General features: G+C 42.5%; 1 protein-coding gene across 2 annotated transcripts in view; it reads left to right on the top strand.

Annotated features, from left to right (window-relative positions):
• The window catches only part of SYNE1 (spectrin repeat containing nuclear envelope protein 1), a 445623-nt gene that overhangs the window by 236429 nt on the left and 188334 nt on the right, over positions 1-20860 (top strand). For both annotated transcript variants that reach the window (XM_066248218.1, XM_066248216.1), the window contains 13 exons: positions 610-753; positions 2061-2225; positions 6123-6440; positions 7395-7550; positions 7712-7882; positions 8466-8792; positions 10099-10251; positions 10529-10696; positions 12903-13079; positions 14162-14308; positions 17607-17732; positions 19258-19434; positions 20594-20859. In XM_066248218.1, coding sequence (XP_066104315.1) covers positions 610-753; positions 2061-2225; positions 6123-6440; positions 7395-7550; positions 7712-7882; positions 8466-8792; positions 10099-10251; positions 10529-10696; positions 12903-13079; positions 14162-14308; positions 17607-17732; positions 19258-19434; positions 20594-20859 — 2495 coding nt within the window. The remainder of the gene's footprint in view (positions 1-609; positions 754-2060; positions 2226-6122; positions 6441-7394; positions 7551-7711; positions 7883-8465; positions 8793-10098; positions 10252-10528; positions 10697-12902; positions 13080-14161; positions 14309-17606; positions 17733-19257; positions 19435-20593; position 20860) is intronic.

The following is a 20860-nucleotide window of genomic DNA, read 5'->3' as shown; positions in this document are numbered from 1 at the left end:
AGAGAGAGTCAGAGAGAGGGATAGATAGGGACAGACAGACAGGAATGGAGAGAGATGAGAAGCATCAATCATTAGTTTTTCTTTGTGACACCTTAGTTGTTCATTGATTGCTTTCTCATATGTGCCTTGACTGTGGGGCCACAGCAGACCAAGTAACCCCTTGCTCGAGCCAGCAACCTTGGGTCCAAGCTGGTGGGCTTTGCTCAAACCAGATGAGCCCACGCTCAAGTTGGTGACCTCAGGGTCTCGAACTTGGGTCCTTAGCATCCCAGTCTGACACTTTATCCACTGTGCCACCGCCTGGTCAGGCTGTAAAAGTTTTAAAATAAGTAGACAGATGCATAGACACATATTGGGGATATATTCCTAAATCTTTTTTATTGATAGTAGTATTCCAACAATAAACCACACACAGACACTCATGTATGACTATAAGTGGATCCATCTACCTACCTACCTCTCTCTCTAGTCAGCTATTTATCTATCGATAAATAGATAACCCCAGATCACTTGTCAACTATATAGTTAGAATATCTTAATAATGACCTGTATTATTGATAGGATGGTACATGTGGTAACTCTTTTATTATTTTTTTAAATGTTCTCTAGTTATTAAATGAAGAAGTGCTGAGTCACAGCAGCCTGCTGGAAACCATTGAGATCAAAGGGGCTGGCATGACGGAGCACTACGTCACCCAGGTGGAATTCCAGGAGCTGCAGGAACGATACAGGGCCGTCCAGGAGAGGGCCAAGGTACGGACGCCGTGTCCCGCGTGGACTTGCTCACCGAGGTGCGACTGTGTGGGGCTGTGCTGGCCCAAAGACCCATTTATTTTTGAACATGGCAGATCTGTGAAAGCAGAGAGGAGAAAACAATATAGCAGATAGCAACATAAATGTTAACACTTTACATAAACCACTGGCAAAACCAAACAAAGTCTTTCAGTGATGTTAGTACATGGAAGTTACCGAGAGAAAATGTTTCTCAGCTAAAGGTACCTAGAAGTTCACCACTTTAGGAAAGATTTCAGACAGCGTTACAATAAAGATGTATAAATGCCTTAGTGTGGCTGGTCCGGAGAGTTTTCTAAAGCAGAAAGAAATCTGCATCCATACCATCAACTCCCCATTCAGGCCTCACAAATAGAATAACAGTAACTTTTCCAAGCACATCCTAATTTATTAGACAAAATCCATGGGAAAATATATCTACTGTGAGTCCTGAGCCTTAATTAAGGTATAATATACTGCTCATAAAAATTAGGGGATATTTTATTGCTTCACATTCATTTTGAAATATCCTCTAGTTTTTGTGAGCAGTATGTAAGAATTTCAGTTTTCTTCATAAGCAAAAATGTATTTTTATAACAAGTGAAGTTCTCTTTTTTTTTTTTTTGGCATGTTGATGATGTACTTCATAAGAGATCAGGAAGTTAATTCAACAAAATGATCTTTTTTTTTTTTTGTATTTTTCTGAAGCTGGAAACGGGGAGAGACAGTCAGACAGACTCCCACATGCGCCCGACCGGGATCCACCCGGCATGCCCACCAGGGGTGACGCTCGCTCTGCCCACCAGGGGGCGATGCTCTGCCCCTCTGGGGCGTTGCTCTGCCGCGACCAGAGCCACTCTAGTGCCTGGGGCAGAGGCCAAGGAGCCATCCCCAGCGCCCGGGCCATCTTTGCTCCAATGGAGCCTTGATTGCGGGAGGGGAAGAGAAAGACAGAGAGGAAGGAGGGGGGGAGTGGAGAAGCAAATGGGCGCTTCTCCTATGTGCCCTGGCCGGGAATTGAACCCGGGTCCCCTGCACGCCAGGCCAACGCTCTACCGCTGAGCCAACCGGCCAGGGCCACAAAATGATCTTTAAAGCTTCTTTAACCCTGAAATTTTTTTTTAATACTTTTACACAAATCTTGAACCGTTATTCTTCTAGTAAACTACTATAGCCCAGTGATTTAATAATCGTGCTTCTCTAAAATTCCGACTGAGAGTTCTGCTATTACATCGAAACTGCATGTGGCATTGTATTCCCATCTTCTTTATCTTAAATGCGAATAACAGGAAGCAGTAACGAAGTCTGAAAAACTGGTTCGCCTGCACCAGGAGTACCAGAGGGACCTCAAGGCGTTTGAGGTGTGGCTGGAACAGGAACAGGAAAAGCTCGAGCGACACTCAGTTCTGGAGGGCGACACTCAGACTCATGAAACATCGCTGCGCGACCTCCAGGTAAAGAAAAGTTTGTTCTATCTTAATGCGAAGGACTTTTCATTCTGAGTTCTGGACTTATTCTTTTAAGCGATGAGATGTTAACATGAAACCCTCATAAAGTCTGATCTAGGGACTGCAGTAGTATATATTAGTTGAGATCATATAATAGGTAATTTAAACCCAGCAAAGCTGGGACTTGAGAAATCTATTCACCTATGACAGTGGCCACTGACACTAATGCCTAGTGGTCTAATTTATGGTGGTAACCGGCCCACCTGCCCATTACTCCTTAAGTTATTTAATTAGATATGAGACACAGCAGCCAGAGTCAATAGAATGTAGTACCTCTTAAAGTCAAACTGGGCCCTGGCCGGTTGGCTCGGTGGTAGAGCGTCGGCCTGGCGTGCAGGGGTCCCGGGTTCAATTCCCGGCCAGGGCACACAGGGGAAGCGCCCATCTGCTTCTCCACCCCTCCCCCTCTCCTTCCTCTCTGTCTCTCTCTTCCCCTCCTGCAGCCGAGGCTCCATTGGAGCAAAGATGGCCCGGGCGCTGGGGATGGCTCCTTGGCCTCTGCCCCAGGCACTAGAGTGGCTCTGGTCGCGACAGAGCGACTCCCCGGAGGGGCAGAGCATCGCCCCCTGGTGGGCAGAGCGTCGCCCCCTGGTGGGCGTGCCGGGTGGATCCCGGTCGGGCGCATGCTGGAGTCTGACTGTCTCTCCCCGTTTCTAGCTTCAGAAAAATACAAAAAAAAAAAAAAAAAAAGTCAAACTGGTGGCACCATCACTGAGGACACAGGTCCAAGGCCAGAGTCCTAGAAGAAGGCCTTAGGGGAGCTCGAAAAGTGTGGTTGCCAAGGCAACAGGCAGCAACTCAGGGTGAGATGGCAGACCCACTTGGAAAGTGGTCCTAACCACTTTACTTATTTACTCACTCAGCACTTATGGAATACCTAATACAGTATAGATACTTGGCTAGCTACTGCAGGTAAAGATTATTAAACTATTACTGCTGCCTTCAAAGAACAGTAATCTAGTGAGAAATGCTGACTCATTGGTAGATCATTACAAACAATGTGATAAAGACAATAATAAACTAATGCAAGGGACCCTATGGGAGCATCAGAGAGGCCTTTAATCTTACCTAGAGAGATAGGTAGGGGTTGGGAGATGTCTCAAGAAGGAGTCGCCAAGGCCAATGAGACAATTCCATGTCCCAACAGCTGGGTTGAAACTTGCTGGCATACTTTCAGCCATCATCAGAATTGGTTCAGGATTAGGCAGGATGTACTGACAGTTTACACAGGTGGAAAAGGCCAGGACTGAGATGGGTCTCACTGGCATATCAGATTCCTGGCTACGTCAGTATGTCTCAGGGAGTGTGTAGGAGCACTTGCTGAAGTTAGGAAGTTTGGAATTTATCCTTGGTGGGACCTGACATTGAGTGACCTCAGGTAAGAGAGAACTTCTTGGACTCAGTTTTCTCCACTGGGTTGTTTGTGGAAAGGATTACGTGAGATGGGGGTGGGGGTGGGGGTGGGGGGTTAGGGATCCGATTTAAATGATGCTTCATTCATGAAATAAATATATAGTAGAAATGGGAAGGGTCATTATTTCATGAGTTTATTGAACGATCTCATCCATTCTGTTTTAAAGCAGCAGGAAACTCTGGTCTGCCAGGTTTCACTGTCGTGATTTGTTTTAGTAGAGTTAACTTGGTTTTTGCTAAATAGCCCGTCTCAGCACTTCTGTCTGGACACCCTGGGCAAGCAGCTGCTCAGCTCTCTAGGCTTCTGTGTGGGAACGGGGCCAGGGAGCTCCTCGTCACCAGCAGATGTTTCTCTTGTTCAGGTCGGAAGAAAATGTTTCTCTTTGGTCAATGGTAAGGTGGCCCAAACCTAACTCCATGCGTTAATTCTTACACTGTCTCATTTCAAGTCATCACAGATGTTAAAAAGGAGATAAGAAAAGATAGAGGATTGGGGGATGGTCTCCAGGATCTTGATGTCCCACAACACACCCAGTGGCGTGGGGACCAGCCGGCAGTGCGGACCTCACTCACAAGTTGTTTTGTGTCAGCTGAAAGCTGTTAGGATATATAGACTTTTGAACTATTTGAACTGGTTTTTTTTTTTCCTTTCCAGAATAAAAACTTAAAATATGGGACATATACCACAGTGATGATTTGTATGATAATAGTAGTCATAAACAGTAGGAAGGGGGCTGTACTGGGAAGATTAATCACTGAGGGCAAGGATCAGAAAACAGCAGCCCCGAGCCACGATGCCTGTGTTTAGAATAAAGTTTTATTGGCACTCAGCCACGCCCATTCATTACGGAGCATCATTGCACCTCAGAGGTACAATGGCAGAGTCAGCGGCTGCAGCAGAGACGGGACGGCCCACAAAGCCCAGAACATATACTGTCCAGCCCTTCACGGGAGCAGTTGGCCGACTCTGCAATTAAAGGAGCTTAAAAGCACAAAATTACCTTTTAAAAAGTTTTAAGAACTTTGGAATAAAATTTCTGTTGGTGGCTGTTTTGTTTGATGTTTTACCATCTGTATTGCTCCCTTCCACTTACATACTCATACCAATCTTCAGGTGAAGTTGTAGCTGAGGAAAAATGTATCCATTAGTTTGTACCACATGAAATTGCTATTTTGTAGGTAAAAATAATCCCACATCAGCAATTTCAAATGGTTTGAACTGATACTAAATATTTTGTAATACCGTATTTTGACTAAAGATGTTGGGACCTTTAACACATTGACGGGCTCCATCTTGGTTCAAGTTTAGTCGTTCAGATCAAGTATCTGCGTCAGTTATTTTAACAAAAGAAATGCAAGTATATAATACTTTTGCCAATATCTTTAAAGATAGGAGTTTTCTTTCTCTAAGTTATACCTTATGTTCTCCAAGACTTGGTTCATACTGAGCTGGTCAGGTAAACCTCTGGGTTAGGGGTCGGGAGCCTATGGCCCATGAGCCAGATGTGGCTCTTTTGATGGCTGCATCTGGCTTGCAGACAAATCTTTAATAAAAAAAAAATGTTAAAAATATAAAACATTCTCATGTATTACAATCCATTCATTTCCTACTACTCATGTTCATGGTTGCGGGTGGCTGGAGCCAATCACAGCTGTCCTCTGGGACAACACCAAATTTTTATTGGATAATGCGTAATGTACATGGGTCGTTGTATGGCTCTCATGGAATTACATTTTAAAATATGTGGCGTTCATGGCTCTCTCAGCCAAAAAGGTTCCTGACTCCTGCTCTGGGGCATATGCTTTGGTGGAAAAAGAGTATTTGCAGCTGGGAGCATTGGGTTGGCAGGTAGGAAAGAGAATTCAGCCTCCCAGGTTTCTATGCTCTATTCCCTCTCTGCCAACTTTCCTTGGCCCACACAGTCTCCGGAGCGTGGCTTTGGTAAAGTGCCCTTCTTCGGATAAAAAGGGTCCATTGTTCCTGTCTCAACCACAAATGTAGCCCTGATTTCATTCAATGTCAAAGCAAGAAGCTAGGCTCTTTAAACAGGTTATGAGCTATACAAGGTCTGTGTTATTTTTTTAAACTTTTGCTCTTTAATCCCAGATGCTTTTGCCTAAAAACTGAAAAGTCAGATTTCAGAAACTGTTTCTAAGATGACTGAGACACATACTACTGTGTGTGTGTGTTATGTGTGTGTGTGTGTGTGTGGGGTTGATCCTTTTCATAGGAAATACTTGCAAACTTTTCTCTTGACATGGGAAATAGTATTCAGTGTTCAGTACATGTTGTTTTATACAAGACAGAATAAAATCATTGTTCTCTAACGTGAAAAGTTCAGGATGGCCCAGCTGACTTAGGTGAGACATGATGACCTGCGGGAGGTAGAGCGTGAGTGAGCTGTGACGGCCACCCCTGTCCCCCTGCAGGAGCTGCAGGTCCGCTGTGCAGAGGGGCAGGCGCTCTTGAACTCAGTGCTGCACACCAGAGAGGAGGTGATACCATCGGGCATCCCCCAGATGGAGGATCGGGCCTTGGAGTCCCTCCGGCAGGACTGGCAGGCTTACCAGCAGAGACTGTCCGAGACCCGGACTCATTTCAATAATATAGTCAACAAGTTGAGGCTGATGGAACGGAAGTTCCAGCAAGTGGACGAATGGCTGAAAACACTGGAGGAGAAAGTGAGTCCCAGGACTGGCCGCCAGTCTCCCCGGGCGGCCAAGGAGACCCAGTTACAGCAGATGAAGGTAAACCGGTGTATATTCCTGATCTTGGCCAAAGTAGCAGTTACCTTGCATAGTTTGTTTAATTAACATAGTGAATATTGGTTTTTTTTTGTCCAAGGTTTAGATTTTACAAAATCTTCTTCTGCTTGAAAAGAAAGTTAACATAAATTACAATGGAGCATTCTAACGGCAATGATGAGTCGAGTCCTAAATTGGACTTTAATAAAATATAGTTTAATGAAATATTTTCTATTTTCTTTCTATACCTTATCACCTTGCTTTGTAAAGACACATACATGCTAGTATTGCAGTCATTTAAGCTGATGCTTGTGATTTGAAATTGCTCCAATATACTACATTGAAATAATACTCGACATTTAGTTTTATTCTGATTTTTAGCACATTTAGTGTACATGATCAAAATAATGCCAGGCTTTTAGAATTATCTTCATTATTCATCTAGTTTAAAAGCTATTGAAGTACAACAGAAAATATAAGAATCCATGCCACGCTGCTTTAAACATTTTGAACAGAAGTGTAATAGCGACAGAGAAGTGCTCAAACGCAAAGAGCACAGCTTTTATCGTTATCATTGTATTTTTCATGAAAGTTCAATGCGATACCTTTTCAAAATTATATCTCAGAATAAAGAAGTGTTTTCGAAACATACACTGGAATCATCCCCTGTTAAAAAGATGTACCGTATTTTTCGCTCCATAAGACGCATCTGACCATAAGACACACTTAGGGTTTTAAGGAGGAAAATAAGAAAAAAAATATTCTGAACCAAATGGCGTGTTAAAATATTTAATAAAATACCGAATTTTTCGCTCCATTAAGACACACAGGCATTTCCCCCTCCACTTTTGGAGGAAAAAAAAGTGCGTCTTATGGAGCGAAAAATACAGTATATATTTGTCTTACTCAACAATGCCGACAATTAACCCTTCGCTGGCGATGCTGTCGTCCCCTCAGAAGTGGCACGAGGACATCTTGGCGTACAGAGACGAGGTGGAAGAGGTGGGAGCCAGAGCACAGCAGATCCTGGATGAGCGCCGCGTGAGCAGCCGGCTGGGCTGCCAGGCCACCCAGCTGACCTCCAGATACCAGGCCCTTCTGCTCCACGTGCTGGTGAGACGGCCACCAGCTGCTCGCTGCAGACCAGCACCCTCCCCATGCCAGACGTCCTTCCTTTCCTTCTCTTCCTCCCAGGGAAGATGCATATCTTTATCATGAAAGGTGCTGGCCCAGGTCTTTCATTCACTGATCAACTGTGTTTATTTTTTTCAAAGGAACAAATAAAACTCCTGGAGGAAGAGATCCAGAGTTTGGAAGATGCTGAATTGTCCCTAAGTTCCTATTCTGACTGGTATAACGCTACTCATAAAAACTTCAAGAACGTGGCTGCCAAAATTGAGAAAGTAGACAAGGCGATGATGGAGAAGAAAATGAAGACGTTGGAGGTAGGCATGGCAGCACCAGACTTGTCCCCCAACCTTCCTTCTCCCGCTGGACTGCTCCATTCTCCCGCGTAGCTACTGGGGGGCACGTGCTCATCCCTGCCCGCTGGGATGGGTGGCCCTCGGCTCATTGTTGCACTCTAAAGACTTAAGTTCTTACCTCTTCAAGGCCAAAAGCAGACTTTTTGCTGATGTGTTATCATCTGAATGACTGACATAGGACCACTCACAAAATCCTTAACTAAATTCCAGTTTAACCCCACCCACCCATGAAATTAAGGGAAAAAAATTATTTCAAATTCTTGGCACGTGCATGAACAGTTTTAACCCAGATCTGTAAAAACATTGCTGAGGATAAGAGAAACACCAAGTTCTTTCTTAAGTCACTGATTTGGAAATGATCCATTGGTTGGGACATTTTAAAAGCTATATTGATGTAAATAAAAGAAGATTCCTGATTCTTGGCAGGTCAAAACTGGCTAGAAACTGCAAAACCATATTCTAAGGGGCAACAGTGGCCTCAGGACTAGGGTAAGTCTTTTCTTTAAAAGGAAAAGAAATAAGGTGAACTCACTCTGTTCCTCAGGGCTTGCTAAAAGACATGGAGAAAGGCCACAGTTTGCTGAAATCGGCCCGAGAGAAAGGAGAGAGGGCCGTGGCATACTTGGAGGACAGCGAGGCGGACGCTTTAAGAAACGAGACCCACAGTCACGTGGAGCAGTTGAAGGAGCTGACCAGCACTGTTCGGAAAGAGCACATGACCCTGGAAAAAGGCTTTCATTTGGCAAAGGAATTCTCAGACAAATATAAGGCACTGACTCAGTGGATAACCGAATACCAAGAAATCCTACATGTTCCTGAGGAACCCAAAATGGAATTATATGAGAAAAAAGCTCAATTATCTAAATACAAGGTAGTATTTTTATAGTATATATATTCTTCAAAGAATAAATGGTGGTGTGACAATAGCTAGTTATATATCATATAAATGGTGTCACCTGTTCAGATTTTTCAAAAAATTATGCAAGTTTATATGTAGAACACATTGTGTTCTAACTTTGACCTGAATGATTAAACAACAATCTTTGAGAATTGGATGATGACTTAGCTCAAAACTTTCCCTGTTGGAAGCTTTTCCTTCCTCCAGCCAACATGTCCATTCCTATCCCTGGTTTTTCTACACAATCTGCTGGTGCACCATTCAACCGCTGGCTTCTTGACATAAAGTTTAAAATAGCTCCGTGAGCCGTGCAACAGCGTTGCAGCTAGAATTTCTCCCTGACTTTACATGCACCTAAGCCTGAAGTTAACTTCGTGAACTCAAAACAAAAAGATAGTGCCTTGTTTTGTTGCTGGAAATAGAAAACTATAATTTAGCTCAGGGGTAGTCAACCTTTTTATACCTACCGCCCACTTTTGTATCTCTCTTAGTAGTAAAATTTTCTAACCGCCCACCGGTTCCACAGTAAAGATGATTTATAAAGTAGGGAAGTGACTTTACTTTATAAAATTTATAAAGCAGAGTTACAGCAAGTTAAAGCATATAATAATAATTACTTACCAAGTACTTTATGCCGGATTTTCGCTAAGTTTGGCAGAATAAATCTTTATAAAACAACTTACTATAGTTAAATCTGTCTTTTTATTTATATTTTGGTTGCTCTGCTACCACCCACCATGAGAGCTGGAACGCCCCCTAGTGGGGAGTAGGGACCAGGTTGACTACCACTGATTTAGCCAAATGCAATTCTTCTCCATGCTTTGCTCTCCTCACTATTTGATGTGTTATTCCCTATTTAAAAACTGTAGTGGACTGCCCTTCTCTCTTCCCCTCTTGCAGCCATGGCTCAAATGAGCAAGATGGCCTCGGATACTGAGGATGGCTTCACCTCAGGCATTAAAATAGCTCAGTTGCCAAGCAACAGAGCAATTGACCCAGATGGGCAGAACATCAGCCCCAGATAGGGTTTGCGGGGTGGATCCGGGTTGGGTAACATGCAGGAGTCTGTCTCTCTGCTTCCCTGCCTCTCACTGGATAAAAACTGTAGTGGCCATAACAAAAACCACTTCCTTTACTGTTTTACATTTATAGACTTACACAGGATGCATCAGATCTTGATTTGAGGAGGTCACCTCATACGTGACATAGGCATGTGGGTATATTCACCTTGATCACTCAAATGGGCTGGCTCTCTCATTTTTTTTCCTTGTAATTCCAGTCCCTTCAACAAACGGTGCTTTCCCATGAGCCATCAGTGAGATCAGTGAGAGAGAAAGGTGAAGCTCTTCTGGAACTGGTGCAGGATGTCACTTTAAAGGACAAAATAGACCAGCTCCAGAGTGATTATCAGGACCTCTGCAACGCAGGGAAGGTACGGAGATCTCAGAAATTCAACACAAAAGGAGTTTGTTTGCCAGAAGGGGTGTCCTGACTCCTTTTTCTCTGTCAGAAAAATTTAAGGGTTGGGATGGGTCAGTATTTTTCCTTTTATTCAGATGGCGTAATGACTTTTTTCCTGATTCTCGTAACTGTGTGATATATGTAACCCTACCTACCCGATGAGTTGTGTTGGGTTTTTCAAACTAATAAAAGTTTTGAGTACTGATTTTGGCTTGAAAGCCACCTCTAATGGGCACCTGGCTTTATAGGAGCATGTTCAGAGCCTCGAGGTGAAAGTCCGAGACCACGAAGATTACAACAGTGAGCTCCAGGAGGTCGAAAAGTGGCTGCTACAGATGTCAGGCCGGCTGGTGGCGCCTGACCTCATGGAGACGAGCAGCCTGGAGGCCATCACCCAGCAGCTGGCCCACCACAAGGTGTGTCCGGGCTCTGAGGAGTGGAAGAGTCCAGGACGGCTTTCCCAGCCGTGCCTGTGTGTGTGTGTGTGTGTGTGTGTGTGTCTATCACTGGATTATCATGATTGTAGTTAAAGAATCAGGTCTGAGTCCCAAGAACATCTGATAATTGAGAACAGTTGAATCAATATTTAAGTGAATCCGTAATAGTTGAATCCTGGCATTCATTGCTTAACACATCATAGCATTTTTCCCAGCTAATAGTTTCTTATTACAGAATTTAATCTTTATGAAGGAATTTTTCATAGAGATGATCTTTAATTTAGAAAAGTACAGCCGAAGAGAAGATACAAAAATAGTAATCAGAAAGTCTGGATTCTGGCTAGACTTCCCCCTTCTTAGCTGGGAGAACTTAGCCTCGCTGAGATTTTCTCTTCTCCTTTTCCTCCTCTGTAAAGGGTGACAATGACACCAGCCCCATCACATAGCCGTTGTGGGCATCACAAGAGATAATGACTGTGAAACCATTTTGTTAACCACAAATCACGGTGCTGATAGGAGGCATTCTTATCTTCATTTATATGTATTTTTATTAATTATATGTGCCAGATGACAGACATCATATGGTCACATTTTAATGGAGCAATTATGCTGACCTTAATAAGGAACTGAATTTTAGTCATGATATAGTCAGAGTCTAGTAGTGTGTGTTAAGAAAGCCATTGACATCTCTGGGCTTCAGGATTCCTGCCTGTAGGAGAAATTTTTATTTAGCAAATATGAATATAAAACTACATGATATATTTTATTAGGCACTGAGGAAAGACCCTAAATAATCTCATGATATAGCGGCTCTATTCCAACTCGAAGACAAAAGTAGTTCTTTTCAATATGGTGTATATGATAACCATTAATGTAGCACCATTGGAAAAAATGGTGGACCCCAAGCTGCTGAGGGACCCCTGGGTTTCCCTTAGATATAGAGATAGGTCAACCCAGCAAACATTGTGTTGGAATGTGTCACTTTTCATTAGTATCGTATAGTAGTAAGGAAACCTGATTTGAAAAAGGTAGCTCCTCTTCTCTAGATGTTCTATGAGAATTCTCATGTGAGAACACATGTAAGGGTGGGGTATGTATGAGATGAAGTGGAGCAGAGCAGGGTCCAAAGTCTGGGGGCTCTGCCATTTATTAATTGTGTGACCTAGAAAGTGTTATATAACTTCCCTCTGCCTCAGTCTCCTCATCTGTAAAGCAATGATAATAATACACATTTCTCAGAATTTATATATAATTCCTGGACTATCATAGGTACGTAACAAATAGTAAGTGGTATGATTTTTATTAACATAAATTTTTTAATGAAAATTAATACAGAAATTAATCATTAGATGTTAGATTATTACATAAAAATTATATATTAATTAAATAGTAACTAGATTATTTTAGATATAAATTATATATCAGAATTATAATTTATAAAGCTAAAAAAATTATAAACATGCTTTCTCTGATAATAATACTATGGAACAGCTATCTTTCTAGCTGAGATCAGCCACACACTCACTCTAATCTTAAAAGTGACTTTTTTCATTCCTATGTAACAATCTATTAAATTCATTAACTTTTTCGACCCTGGCCGGTTGGCTCAGCGGTAGAGCGTCGGCCTGGCTTGCGGGGGACCTGGGTTCGATTCCTGGCCAGGGCACATAGGAGAAGCACCCATTTGCTTCTCCACCCCCCCCCTCCTTCCTCTCTGTCTCTCTCTTCCCCTCCTGCAGCCAAGGCTCTATTGGAGCAAAGATGGCCCGGGCGCTGGGGATGGCTCCTTGGCCTCTGCCCCAGGCGCTAGAGTGGCTCTGGTCGTGGCAGAACGATGCCCCGGAGGGGCAGAGCATCGCCCCCTGGTGGGCAGAGCGTCGCCCCTGGTGGGCGTGCCAGGTGGATCCCGGTCGGGCGCATGCGGGAGTCTGTCTGTCTCTCCCCGTTTCCAGCTTCAGAAAAATACAAAAAAAAAAAAAAATTCATTAACTTTTTCAATTGTAGTATCCCTGAAACATATATTTTTCTGTTCATTTTCTCTATGGTAACCAAGATAAATTGTAAAACTCTTTCAAAAATATCATTAATCAGTGAAATTTTTAATATTAAACTTTCTGTTTAGTAAGTAGGTTATCTAAAGCCTAAAAAACAGAATTATGAGAACTCCGTTGTTTCTTTTTTGTAGGCTATGATGGAAGAAATTGCTGGTTTTGAAGACCGTTTGAACAACCTTAAAATGAAAGGTGACAGTTTGATCAGCCAGTGTGCAGAACACCTCCAAGCAAAACTTAAACAGAATGTGCTCAGCCATCTGCAGGGCACCAAGGACAGCTACTCAGCCATCTGCAGCACAGCCCAGAGGGTAAGCGCCTTGGGCATGTTCTAGAATGACTATGCATCAAGGCTTTCTCCTGTGCAGTCTAGAGGTTCATGAAAATAGTTTTGATGCTTCAATCTTCGGGATAGTTTTGGGATATGTCCAGACAGGAGCATGGATTTCAGTCACTCTGTGGACACAGGACTAATGCATTGTACATTTGTTCTATGGGACAAAGCAGTGTATTTAAGACACTTGGTTTTACCCAACTCCTTTATCCTATGAATTTATGTCAAATTCATTTAAATTTTGCTTTATTTTTATTGGCATATCACCGATACTTTCTTCTAATTTGATTGTTTTCCTTGTCTCAATAATGAAAGAAAATCCAGTCTAAACTTATAGCCTCCTTTGTTTTTGTTTTCTTCTTTTTCTTTAATGGCGTAGTTTGCTCAGGCAACATCATAGGTTTATTTCACCTTAAAGAAATATAGAACATTCTCTCAATACAACTGTATGGATAAAATGGGAATTGGTTGACTGGGTGGGGGTTAATTGAATAGACATGTTAGGAAATGTCTGGATTATTCTGGATCATTGTTTTCTGGAACATAGCTTCTCAGAAGCAGTGAGGGCAGCAAACTCCTCCCTTCCCGTGCTATAGTTTAGTTCCAGTTTGACTCTACCCCTCCAGCAGAACATTTCAGCTAGAGAAACCCTGTTTATCTTTTCATGGCATGGCATCTTATTTTTCCTTTTAGCTTCTAGCTTAAAGAAGAACTGCAGTTTCTATACCATCACGAGGAAGCTACCAAACCTCTGATTTCCGTTTGACAATTGACTTCAATGCCTTTATGTATTCCAAACCCCTTCTGCAGTCACAGTAACCCTGTCCAAATTTCCTTTCCCTAATCTGGGTAGTAGTATAACGCGTGCGTTGGGAAGTTATAAACCGAGTTGGGGTTTGCAGTGGTGCTTGGCAACCTTTGAGATATGTGTTTCAAGCTGGGGAGTCCTATGGGAGAAATCTGTTTCCGTAGCCCAGTGGATGTGTCTCATCCGACTCCTGTGGTGTCGACAGAGGTGTGAGACAGCTCTCACAGGGCAGCGTGCCTGGTGTGTTTCAGGTGTACCAGAGTTTGGAACATGAACTTCAGAGGCATGTTAGCCGCCAAGACACCCTGCAGCAGTGCCAGGCCTGGCTCTCTACAATCCAGCCAGACTTGCAGCCCAGCCCGCACCCACCCCTGAGCAGGGCAGAAGCCGTGAAGCAGGTAGTGGACTCCTGAAAGTTTCCGTTACGTTATCTGATTTATTCAGACATTCAGTGAAAACGTGTTAAGTACCTAGTACGACGGGCCAAACTGTGTTGTCTGCTGGGGACATAAAAGTACAAGCATACCTTGTTTCATTGGGCTTTACTTGTTGGACTTCGCAGACACTGTTGTTTTACAAACTGAAAATATGACCCTCCACCAGAAAAAAAGATTATGACTCACTGAAGGCTCAAATGGTGATTACCATTTTTAAGCAATAAAGCATGTTTAATTAAAGTGTGTATTTTTTTAGACCTAATGTTATTGGTCACTTATCGAACTAAAGTATTGGGTAAACAAAACTTTTATATGTACTGGAAGGGAAACCAAAAATTTTGTATGATTTGCTTTATTGCAATACCCGTTTTACTGAATTTACAGTATCTCCAAGGTGTGCCTGTATAAAAAAGCTCTGAGTTTGACTCTAGTCATTGACTCATTTGGATATTTAACTGGAAAATTCCACTCCTGACAATGTGACAAGTTCAGATGGTGTTAGACTGGGGTCAGGCTTTGACAGGCTGCTGTGACATTTGGTCATGGTCCCAGGATGCGTTATGTACCCCCAGTGTCTCCCACCTGTTACACAATATATATATATGATAATATCCTCCCCACTACCACAAGAAAATGACACACTGATTTGATTCCAGTAAGAATGCCATGTGTTTTGGCCTGACCTGTGGTGGGGCAGTGGCTGAAGCCTCGACCTGGAATGCTGAGGTCGCTGGTTTAAAACCCTGGGCTTGCCTGGTTAAGGCACATATGGGAGTTGATGCTTCCTGTTCCGCCCCTCTTTCTCTTTCCCTCCCCCCCCAAGCTCTCTAAAATGAATAAATAAAATTTTTAAAATGCCATATGTTTTAATAAAGCATGATATAAATTTGATGGAATAGAAAGAAGTGCTTTTAGATTTGCCTTTGAAATTGATTTTAGCAGAAATCGTCTGCAACTGCCTTGTCGCTGCCGATCTGGACGCTGCTCCCGATGCTTTGGAATCAGGGCAACTATACAGATCTTAAATCATTATTCTCTTTACAGTAAATATATTTATGAAATACAAAATCTTATACCTTATCCTCTTCTCATTTCTAAAAGCTGTTTGGGACAGATAACTTTCCCTGAGTCACAGGTACCTAACAGGGTGACTAGTGGTACTGACAGTTACTATAAGTGAAATACCAGTTTGTACACTGGATAACAATTTAAGTGTTTTTGACTTAATGGGAAATTGACCTCTATTTGCTATATCTGCACAAGAATGGTGTGTTTACAATACATGTAATTCTGAGGAAAAGATACTAAGATCGGAGTGAAAAAATTAGGTTTCATTATTGACCATGATTTTGGAAAAACACCTAATGTTATTGTAAATCAACTATACCTTATACCAGTGGTCCCCAACCCCCGGGCCGCAGACCAGTACCGGTCCGTGGGCCATTTGGTACCGGTCTGCAGAGAAAGAATAAATAAGGACATTATTTCCGTTTTATTTATATTTAAGTCTGAACGATGTTTTATTTTTAAAAAATGACCAGATTCCCTCTATTACATCCGTCTAAGACTCACTCTTGACGCTTGTCTTGGTCACGTGATACATTTATCTGTCCCACCCTAAAGGCCGGTCCGTGAAAATAATTTCTGACATTAAACTGGTCCATGGCCCAAAAAAGGTTGGGTTTAAAAAGACCACTGCCGCCCTGGCCGGTTGGCTCAGCGGTAGAGCGTCGGCCTAGCGTGCGGAGGACCCGGGTTCGATCCCGGCCAGGGCACATAGGAGAAGCGCCCATTTGCTTCTCCACCCCTCCGCCGCGCTTTCCTCTCTGTCTCTCTCTTCCCCTCCCGCAGCCAAGGCTCCATTGGAGCAAAGATGGCCCGGGCGCTGGGCATGGCTCTGTGGCCTCTGCCTCAGGCGCTAGAGTGGCTCTGGTCGCAATATGGCGACGCCCAGGATGGGCAGAGCACCCGCCCCTGGGGGGCAGAGCACCGCCCCTGGTGGGCGTGCCGGGTGGATCCCGGTCGGGCGCATGTGGGAGTCTGTCTGACTGTCTCTCCCTGTTTCCAGCTTCAGAAAAATGAAAAAAAAAAAAAAAAAACCAAAAAAAAAAAAAATAAAAAAAATAAAAAGACCACTGCCCTATACAATTTACAGTCAATGCCACCTTCCCAGCCCATGACATCAGTGTTGTAAGTGATAACCACTTCTCAAAACCTCTGCCACCCAACACCCTCCTTCTGGCCACCAGCCCTTCTCATCTGACTCCTGCAGTAGCCAACAACTGGTCAGCTATTTCACCACTCCCTCTCATAAGAATATAAGGTCTATGGGAACAAAGGGTTTGTTTTGTGGACTCCTTTACACCCATTATCTAAAGCGGAGCCTGCATGTCTATCTTCAAAGAAATACATTTCTCCATGGTTGCATGTATAGATCAAGGGTCCTCCTGGAAATGACTTTGTCAAACTTTCTATAGAAAGAAAGAGCCTCAGTGAAGCCACAAACAGGCAGTGACATTTTCCTTTATGCCTCCCAATCATGCAAAAAAACATGCTAAGGAGGGTCTTCCTCTGAAATGGAAAACAAGTGAGAACGTGAGCAGAGAATCTGCAAAAATTGTAGACGTTTCTTGGGTGTTTCCTTTTCCCAGACCCTGCAGGCTGTAACTGCAATAAGAAGCAAGCTATGGACAAATGGGTCCCTTCCCACGTGTTCTGAGTTCTTTCTACGAGTTACTAATACGTGTCATTTACAATAGGGGCTATAAATACCAAACACAGCAAAGTTCTTTTTTTTTTTTTTTTTTTTGGTATTTTTCTGAAGCTGGAAACGGGGAGGCAGTCAGACAGACTCCTGCATGCGCCTGACCGGGATCCACCCGGCACGCCCACCAGGGGGCGATGCTCTTTTGCAACCAGAGCCATTCTAGTGCCTGAGGCAGAGGCCAAGAAGCCATCCTCAGCGCCCGGGCCATCTTTTGCTCCAATGGAGCCTCGGCTGCGGGAGGGGAAGAGAGAGACAGAGAGGAAGGAGAGAGGGAGGGGTGGAGAAGCAGATGGGTGCCTCTCCCGTGTGTCCTGGCCAGGAATTGAACCCGGGACTTCCGCACGCCAGGCCGACACTCTACCACTGAGCCAACCGGCCAGGGCCTAGCAAAGTTCTTTTTGAAATGTCAACAAAATGGGATAAACGGTACCCAGGCTTGCTGTCTGAATATAGCGTACATCTCTTTCATTCTGACACGTGTGTGTTTTTCAGGTCAAGCACTTCCGAGCTTTGCAGAAGCAGGCAAGGACCTACCTGGATCTCCTCTGCTCCATGTGCGACTTGTCAAACTCTTCGGTGAAAACCGCAGCACAAGATATTCAGCAAACGGAGCAAATGGTAAAACGTTTCAAAGCCACATTGGATTTGTCTGTTTTGTTATATTCTCTTGCTTGCATGTTAGATGTGACGTTTAAAGGAAATATATCTGTGAATTGTTCTTGCTATAAAGTTCCTGTGGTAATTATAATAAATATATATTTGAATTTCAATGAAGTCGCAGAAGAATAAGCATGCTCTGACCCTGATGCCCCAGAATTGGCATTGAGACTCTTGGTCCCACTGATCTGCTAATGACTAGTACTTCTTCCCTTTCCTTTTTTCTCTATAATTACCATTCTCTTTTTGTTGTTGTTCATTTCTTTAATGTTCTCTTTTCCATATTTTTCTTTAAGTAATACTACGGAAAGGGTTCGTGACCCTTACTTTACGTTAGGGATAGCAGAAAGCCCTCTAATCCATTGGCAGTGGGTGGCTGAGGTTGTTGGTGTTGAGAAGGATTCTGAAGCTGCATCCGGGCTTAGTGGAAAATGCTGTGATGAATTAGTAGTACCTCTCTCCAGCCGATAGAGGGCAGCACAGGGCCGTGTGTTTGGCACTGTTGCCTTAAACTCATACTTTTGGGTTTAAAAGAAAAATAAGACTTGGTTTTGATTTCTCATTAATTAAATATTTACAGACTAGTAAAACCACCCCAAGCAAGAAATGTCTAAGAATAATGTAGGTTGTTCACTTTTATATTTTATTATCAAATCAAATCCTTATGAAAATGCAATAGTTCATATATTTTTATAGAAACAACTTACTGAAATAAATTACATGGTTTTGAAAACCAGTGAAGCAGATCTAGAAATATATTTAAAATATTAGTAACTCAGTGTTTTATAAGAAGTAGCAACAAATGTAAAATAGTCTTTTCTACTTAACCCCAAAACTAAACTTGTGGCTTTGTCAAATGCTGAAAATGCCCAATGTGTAAAACCTTTAGGACAACTTTTTTTTTTTTTTTTTTTTTTTTAAATTTTTTTTTTATTTGTTCATTTTTTTTTTTAGAGAGGAGAGGGAGAGACAGAGAGAGAGAGAGAGAGAGAGAGAGAGAGGAGAGACAGAGAGAGAGAAGGGGGGAGGAGCTGGAAGCATCAACTCCCATATGTGCCTTGACCAGGCAAGCCCAGGGTTTTGAACCGGCAACCTCAGCATTTCCAGGTCGACGCTTTATCCACTGCACCACCACAGGTCAGGCTAGGACAACTTTTGACATAATAAATCATTAAAACTTTTTAAAGTCTAGCAATACTGATTGAATTTATGTGGCATGCAATAGTTCATATATAAAGATGAAAAGTCCTTAGAAAACCTAACTAGGAAAAGAAAATCTGCTTTTTCTTAGAGCAAATAAAGACTTCTTTCTGGATTTATCACAGAGTGTGTATGTGTGTCAATGCGTGTTTGCACACACATGCATGCATGTGTGCATGTGTGTTGGCCTGTGTACATGGCCAGGCTGTAGCATTGCATCTCTGATTTATTGGGCATAAATGTTTCCATCTATTGCCGCTGACTTATCCCTCTGTGTTCTCTCAAGATTGAACAAAGGCTTGCGCAGGCGCAGAACTTAACTCAGGGCTGGGAAGAGATCAAGCACATGAAGGCTGAGCTTTGGATTTACCTCCAGGACGCCGACCAGCAGCTGCAGAATATGAAGCGGAGGCCCTCGGAGCTGGAGCTCAACATTGCACAGAACATGGTTTCCCAAGTCAAGGTGGGAATCTGTGGATCTCCCGGGGGGGGGGGGGTAGGGAAGGGCAGCGTCAGTGTGGGTCTGTTAGTCCCTAAACCTGAGCATAGCTATTTAAGGAATAAAACAGAATCCAAACCACCTTCATTGGTGCCAGAAAAGGACAGATCAGAAAGTAAACATTTGTGAAGTACACAGCATGGGAAACATAGTCAATAATACTGTAATAACTTTGTATGGTGCCAGGTGTGTACTAGACCCATGGGGGTATTACTTTGAAAGTCCTATGAATGTCCAATCACTATACTGTACAACTGGAACTAATATAATATTGAATACCAACTGTAACTGAAAAAAAAGCTAATGACTAAAAAAAGAAAGTAAACATTCAAATATTTCCTTGGAGCTTTAATTGGCCACTTGCATCATAAAAGGACACTCACGCTGCACTGTGTTCTTGAATGAGACAGGTGTGGGTTAGCTGACAGAGCCAGCAGTCTCGGCCACCACACACATAAACCCCTCTGATGGACTGTCCTTTCACCCCCGTTGCTGCTAAAGCTGTAGGGCTGTAAATGTGCCAATTAATTAAATACATATTTAATATATAAAATGTATATTAATTAATACAGAATTAATTTAAAATGTATGAGAAATATAATTGCCATTTCATACTTCCATTTGTTTTCATAGAAAATTATTTTAACTTGATTGAAAGTTGTACTAAAATTTTAACAAACCTTAAAGTTTATTTTTTTTTCACCTTAAGCGTGAGCCATGTATAGTTTCTACTGAAATATTTTTTGCATATGCAGAAAAAAACAGATGACATTTTTTTCTCAAAACCATGAACTTCAAAATTTTTTAGTAAAGTAAGGCTGTACTTTAAAATATTAAACTGTTTCTCTAGCGACTATCATATCTTCACATTTATCAGTTTTTCTTTATACTGTGCAAAATTACACAGTTAAAGAAAATACTACAGTTACCCTTTGATTCTTATACATTTGTAAGTTTGTATTCTTAAAATGGTATGATAATTTTTAGTTTCTTTCTGCCCTTCATGACCCCTTCAATATACATTCTTTAATCATTTAAAATGTTAGACGTATTGCATCCATGCTGCTACATGTATTTGGGGCATTTATAACCTGTTACTTGTTTTGTTATTGTTACCCCTTAGGATTTTGTTAAGAAACTGCAGTGCAAACAGGCATCAGTGACCACTATTACAGAAAAGGTGAATGAGTTAACCAAGAGTCAGGAGTCCCCTGAACACAAGGAAATAAGTCATTTGAATGACCAGTGGCTAGATCTGTGCCTTCAGTCTAACAACCTGTGTTTGCAAAGGGAAGAGGATCTTCAGAGGACAAGAAACTACCATGACTGCATGAATGTGGTCGAAGTCTTCTTGGAGAAATTTACTACGGAATGGGATAACTTAGCCAGG

This window comes from Saccopteryx bilineata, chromosome 12 (genome assembly GCF_036850765.1).
Source record: "Saccopteryx bilineata isolate mSacBil1 chromosome 12, mSacBil1_pri_phased_curated, whole genome shotgun sequence".
Taxonomy (NCBI): Eukaryota; Metazoa; Chordata; class Mammalia; order Chiroptera; family Emballonuridae; genus Saccopteryx; species Saccopteryx bilineata.
The sequence above is the reverse complement of the archived record's forward strand: the minus strand, read 5'-3'. Positions and strand labels throughout refer to the sequence as shown.